This window comes from Protobothrops mucrosquamatus, unplaced genomic scaffold, assembly GCF_001527695.2.
Source record: "Protobothrops mucrosquamatus isolate PMUCROS unplaced genomic scaffold, P.Mucros_1.0 scaffold2299, whole genome shotgun sequence".
Taxonomy (NCBI): domain Eukaryota; kingdom Metazoa; phylum Chordata; class Lepidosauria; order Squamata; family Viperidae; genus Protobothrops; species Protobothrops mucrosquamatus.
In genome coordinates, this window is record NW_015388385.1 from 5,598 (window position 1) to 12,333 (window position 6,736).

The 6,736-nt window shown below is 39.4% G+C and overlaps 1 protein-coding gene across 1 annotated transcript in view; it reads left to right on the forward strand.

Annotated features, from left to right (window-relative positions):
* Window positions 1–5,765: 5,765 nt before the first annotated feature.
* LOC107295321 (cathepsin L1) overlaps window positions 5,766–6,736 on the forward strand; it is a 12,387-nt gene continuing 11,416 nt past the window's right edge. The window contains exons 1-2 of the mRNA XM_015824632.1: window positions 5,766–5,784; window positions 6,151–6,288. Of these exons, the coding sequence (XP_015680118.1) occupies window positions 6,160–6,288 (129 nt within the window). The 5' untranslated portion in view covers window positions 5,766–5,784; window positions 6,151–6,159. The remainder of the gene's footprint in view (window positions 5,785–6,150; window positions 6,289–6,736) is intronic.

A 6,736-nucleotide genomic window follows, 5' to 3' on the forward strand; every position in this document is an offset into this window, starting at 1 on the left:
GAAGCTTCTTGGATGAGAGGTGAACGCGCCAACAATGGAAGTTTTTAAGAAGAAACTGGACAGCCATTTGTCCGAAATGGTATAGGGTTTCCTGCCTGAGCAGGAGGTTGGACTAGATGACCTCCGAGGTCCCTTCCAACTTTATTATTATTATTATTATTATTATTATTATTATTATTATTATTATTATTATTATTATTATTATTATTATAAAAACAAAGACAGTCCAGCTGCCTCCTGAAAAAAGCATCTTTGGGACAAGGAGCCCATAGTTCACCAGTGTCTTGCCTTTACTGAAGAAGTAAGTGACACACCAACAAAGAAACTTATCAGCTTGGTCAAACAAGCTAACAGTAAACAACAGCCTGATCAATGAAGAAAACCATGATGAAAACAACACTGCCACCCACACTGACAGGACAAACACTTGTACATAAACAGAGAGCTAAGTACACCTTCCTTTCTAGCACTGATGATGTTACCTAGTTGGGTTATGAAATGTCTGCAAGAAAACCACCAAGCTCAGAGAGCACCAAGGGTCCCGCAGTTCAAACTTCAGAAACAAGTGCTCTTCAACATCTTCATCAACGATCTGGATGAGGGGATAGATGGGGAACTCATCAAATTTGCAGAGGACACCAAGCTGGCAGGAATAGCCAACACTCCAGAAGACAGGCTTAGGATACAGGAGGACCTGGACAGACTTGAACACTGGGCGCTATCTAACAAAATGAAATTCAAGGGTGAAAAAAGGAAGGTTCTACATTTAGGCAAGAAAAACCAAATGTACAGGTACATTACTATAGGGGGTACCTTGCTCAATAGTAGTAACTGTGAGAGGGACCTCGGAGTCCTAGTGGACAATCATTTAAATATGAGCCAGCCGTGTGCTGCAGCTGCCCAAAAAGCCAACACAGTGCTAGGCTGCATTAACAGAGGGATAGAATCAAGATCAGGTGAAGTGTTAATACCACTTTACAAGGCCTTGGTAAGGCCACACTTGGAATACTTTATCCAGTTTTGGTCACCAGGATGTAAAAAAGATGTTGAGACTCTAGAAAGAGTACAGAGAAGAGCAACAAAGATGATTAGGGGACTGGAGGCTAAAGCATATAAGGAACGGTTGCTGGAATTGGGTATGTCTAGTTTAATGGAGAGAAGGACGAGGGGGGACATGATAGCAGTCTTCCAATATCTCAGGGGCTGCCCCAAAGAAGAGGGAGTCAAGCTATTCTCCAAAGCGCCTGAAGGCAGGACAAGAAGCAACGGATGGAAACTAACCAAAGAGAGAAACAACCTAGAACTAAGGGGAAACTTTCTGACAGTTAGAACAATTAACCAGTGGAACAACCTGCCTCCAGAAGCGGTGAATGCTCCAACACTGGAAGTTTTTAAGAAGAGACTGGACAGCCATTTGTCTGAAATGGTATAGGGCTTCCTGCCTTAGCAGAGGATTGGACTAGATGACCTCCAACGTCCCTTCCAACTTTATTATTATTATTATTAATTACAAAGAGCCCAAAGAGAGACACTGAAAAAAAGAAATTTCTTGACAGTGAAAACAATTCATCAATGGAACAAATTGCCTCCAGAAGTTGTGAATGCTCCATCGCTGGAGGTTTGTAAGAAGAGATTGGACAACCGTTTGTCTGGAATGGTAGTGGGTCTGCTGCTTGAGCAAGGGGTTGGGCTAGAAGACCTCCAAGGTCCCTTTCAAATCTGCTATACCGTTACTGCTACTCTAAGCTTTTGATTACTGTATTGTTGTTGTTGGTATGTGTCCACAAGCAAAGCGCCTGAAGGCAGGACGAGAAGCAATGGATGGAAACTAACCAAAGAGAGAAGCAACCTAGAACTAAGGAGAAACTTCCTGACAGTTAGAACAATTAACCAGTGGAACTCCTTGCCTCCAGAAGTGGTGAATGCTCCAACACTGGAAGTTTCTAAGAAGAGATTGGAAAGCCATTTGTCCGAAACGATATAGGGTTTCCTGTCTGAGCAGGGGGTTGGACTAGATGACCTCCAAGGTACCTTCCAACTTTATTATTATTATTATTATTATTATTATTATTATTATTATTATTATTATTATTATTATTATTATTATTATTATTACTCAGTGTGACATTTGCACAAATAAAGATGGACCCACAATTCACATATTTAACCCTCCCCACAATTAGTAATAACTGCAGTCGTCTTTGAATCTCCTGCTTGGGGAAAGGAGTAGGATAGAGAAGAGCGTGTTTCTTGGAAAGAGCAAGATAGACAGAGAAGCTAGATAGAAAGCAAACATGAAATTTATCTTCATGGGACATGAAAACGGTTGCAACCAGTGAATTTTCCAGAGATAGGAGATACAAATCAGATGAGCAGCTGTTTTGCTTTATAGATTACCTTCCCCCCATCTCCAAGAAAGAGAGATTTAAAAGAACGTTATCTTACTGAAATGGAAGAAAAAAAAACCCATGGCTTTCCAAAGATCTGTAGAGATTTCCTTGTAAATGTCAATTACAGGGAACGAAATATTCCATTTACTAAAGCAGCTGCATATAAGGAAAACTTATATAAAATGTTTTATAAGATGGCACATGACACCTGTTAGATTAGAGAAAATGTTTAAAAATGTATCAAATATGTGTTGGAAATGTAAACAACAACCAGGCACTTATTACCATCTCTGGTGGATATGTCCTAATGCTAAAAGGTTTTGGTTTAAGATCCACATGTGGCTAGAAAAGATAATTAAAATACAGATAGAATTTAAACCAGAACTCTGTTTGTTAGGAATATTAGGTTTGAACTATGGAAAAGAGAATGAGTATTTAATATTGTATGTGTTGACAGCCGCAAGAATAATATTTGCCCAATTTTGGAAAAATGAAAATTTACCATCTGACCGGGCTATAATAACAAAAATACTCGAATGTGCAGAAATGGATAGATTGACTTTAGAAATAAAAGAGAAAGAAGACACAATTTACTTTAAAACATGGGGGAAATTTTACTATTGGTTAGAAACACGCCAGAATGAGATAAGGTTATGAAATTTAAAGAGATAATTGATAATTTGTATTTATATTCCATGATTATTTGTATGAACTTGTTCTTATTTCTTCTTCTTCCTCTTTGTATATTTGTGATCTTTAATAATATGGTAAACTATAATTAATATGTAATATATTATTATTTTAAAGTTATTATAATTAATACTAAGCATTGTTAAGTAGTGAAAGGAATGAGATTTATTGACTAATTTGTTATTTACATGATTATATGGAAAGTTGTTTAATAATAGAGTAATTATTAAGATTTAATATGTAAACCCGGACTGGTAGACTTGCTGAAGCGATGTTATTTTGTGGGATTAATCCCACTTTTGTGTTACTCCTTTCCCCTGGTCTAACCTTTTTGTATGTTTCCCGTTGTCTTATCCTTTTTGCCCCATCCCTTTATTACCTTTATAAAACTCAATAAAATATTTATTTTTTTAAAAAAAAGCATCGGGACAAGGAGCCCATAGTTCACCAGTGTCTTGCCTTTACTCAAGAAGTAAGTGACACACCAACAAAGAAACTTATCAGCTCGGTCAAACAAGCTAACAGTAAACAACAGCCTAATCAATGAAGAAAACAACACTGCCACCCACACTGACAGGACAAACACTTGTATAAAACAGAGAGCTAAGTGCACCTTCCTTTCTAGCACTGATGATGTTACCTAGTTGGGTTATGAAATGTCTGCAAGAAAACCACCAAGCTCAGAGAGCATGACCACGGGTCCCGCAGTTCAAACTTCAGGAACAATTACAAATATTTGTTTTACTACTGAGAGCCCAAAGAGAGACACTGAAAAAAAGTCAAACACCAGCAGTTCTGCCAATTGTTACTATCTAATTGGTATCCACTGTCTATTGCTAGCTATTATTACCTCAAGCCATCTTTTAGTTAGGCCTAAGTATCTGCTGAGAAGCACGAGGCCAAAGGTATAATAATGATGATGATGATGATGTACCTGGTTGACACCTAGGATGCTAGTAGCAACCCGTGTCAACCATCAGCGCCAGCCAATTTGAATGTTCAGTTGACTGAGGTTTAATGAATAAAAGATATAATAGTAATAATAATAATAATAATAATAATAAACAATAATAAATAATAAAGTTGGAAGGGACCTTGAAGGTCATCTAGTCCAACCCCCTGCTCAGGCAGGAAATCCTATACCATTTCAGACAAATGGCTGTCCAGTCTCTTCTTAAAAACTTCCAGTGTTGGAGCATTCACCGCTTCTGGAGGTAGGTTGTTCCACTGGTTAATTGTTCTAACTGTCAGGAAGTTTCTCCTTAGTTCCAGGTTGCTTCTCTCCTTGGTTAGTTTCCATCCGTTGCTTCTTGTCCTGCCTTCGGGCGCTTTGGAGAATAGCTTGACTCCCTCTTCTTTGGGGTAGCCCCTGAGATACTGGAAGATTGCTATTTTGTCACCCCTCTTCCTTAAACTAGACATATCCAATTCCAGCAACCGTTCCTTATATATTTTAGCCTCCAGGCCCCTGATCCTCTTTGTTGCTCTTCTACTTTCTCAACATCTTTTTACATGGTGGTGACAAAAACTGGATGCAGGTATATTTTGCCATACAACTAAGTTCAAAATCTATTAGACAAAAGTCTGGATCAAAAAGCACCTTTTCATGATGATAAAATTCAAGAATGGATGACAGTTCAGAGTTGTTTGCCAAGATGTTGAGACTCTAGAAAGAGTACAGAGAAGAGGAACAAAGATGATTAGGGGACTGGAGGCTAAAACATATAAGGAACGGTTGCTGGAATTGGGTATGTCTAGTTTAATGAAGAGAAGGACGAGGGGGGACATGATAGCAGCCTTCCAGTATCTCAGGGGCTGCCCCAAAGAAGAGGGAGTCAAGCTTTTCTCCAACGCGCCTGAAGGCAGGACAAGAAGCAACGGATGGAAACTCATCAAGGAGAGAAGCAACCTGGAACTAAGGAGAAACTTCCTGACAGTGAGAACAATTAACCAGTGGAACCACCTGCCTCCAGAAGCGGTGAATGCTCCAACACTGGAAGTTTTTAAGAAGAGACTGGACAGCCATTTGTCCGAAACAGTATAGGGTTTCCTGCCTGAGCAGGGGGTTGGACTAGATGACCTCCAAGGTCCCTTCCAACTTTACCATTATTATTATTATTATTATTATTATTATTATTATTATTATTATTATTATTATTATTGTTGTTGTTGTTGTTGTTGTTGTTGTTGTTGTTGTTATTATTATTATTATTATTATTATTCAGTGTGACATTTGCACAAATAAAGATGGACCCACAATTCACATATTTTCCCCTCCCCACAATTAGTAATAACTGCAGTCGTCTTTGAATCTCCTGCTTGGGGAAAGGAGTAGGGTGGAGGAGAGCGTGTTTCTTGGAAAGAGCAAGATAGACAGAGAAGCTAGATAGAAAGCAAACATGAAATTTATCTTCCTAGGACATGAAAACGGTTGCAACCAGTGAATTTTCCAGAGATAGGAGATACAAATCAGATGAGCAGCTGTTTTGCTTTATAGATTACCTTCCCCCCATCTCCAAGAAAGAGAGATTTAAAAGAACGTTATCATACTGAAATGAAAAAAAAAACCCATGGCTTTCCAAAGATCTGTAGAGATTTCCTTGTAAATGTCAATTACAGGCAGTGGGAAGTGGCAGTTTTATATTAGCTTTATAAAAGGGGCTGCTGCAGTTTTGCTCAACAATTGCCTCTTGGCCTTCTTGAGGTGAGGTTCCAGCTGGTTACCCTTACTTGAAAGCAGGGGTCTTCAAACCTGGCCCTTTTATGACTTGTGGACTTCAACTCCCAGAATTCCTCAGCCAGGCATGCTGGCTGAGGAATTCTGAGAGTTGAAGTCCACAACTCATAAAAGGGCCAAGTTTGAAGATCCCTGCTTTAAACTTTCCAGAGATGTTCATGTCCCCATTTGATCTATGCATTTATTAACAGCAATTGAATAATTTTAATCTTCTTTTTTTTTAGCACTGTAAATCAGGGATTGGAACCTGTAGACAACCAGATGTTGCTGGGCTGTAACTCCTAACATGCTGCTGCCTAAGATCTTTCAATTCTCTTCTCTTCCTTCTCCTAGAGAAAGACAATGCTGTCCATCTCGGTGAAGGCTCTGATCTGGTTGGTCTCCCTGAGGACCTTGTCCACAGCTTTGGATCCCACCCTGGAAGGGACATGGAGAGACTGGAAGGCCACTCACGGTAAAGAATACGCCCTGGTGAGTTTGCTCCACTAGAACTCAAATAAATCAGAATAGAGCTGGAAGGGACATTGGAGGTCTTCTAGTCCAGTCCCCTGCTCAAGCAGGAGATTCTATATCATTTGAGACAAGTGGCTGTCCAGTCTCTTCTTAAAAACCTCCAGTGATGGAGAACCCACAACTTCTGGAGACAGGCTGTTCCATTGATTGATTGTCCTCACTGTTAGGAAGTTTCTCCTTAATTCCAGGTTGCTTCTCTCCTTGATTAGTTTCCATCTGTTGTTTCTGGTCTTGCCTTCTGGTGCTTTGGGAAATAAGTTGACTCCCTCTTCTTTGGGGCAGCCCCTCAAATACTGGAAGACTGCTATCAAGTCACCCCAGTCCTTCTTTTCTCTAGACTAGCCATGCCCAATACTAAAGATGAAATGTTTATATTTTAATTCAATAATTCTGACACACTTCCACT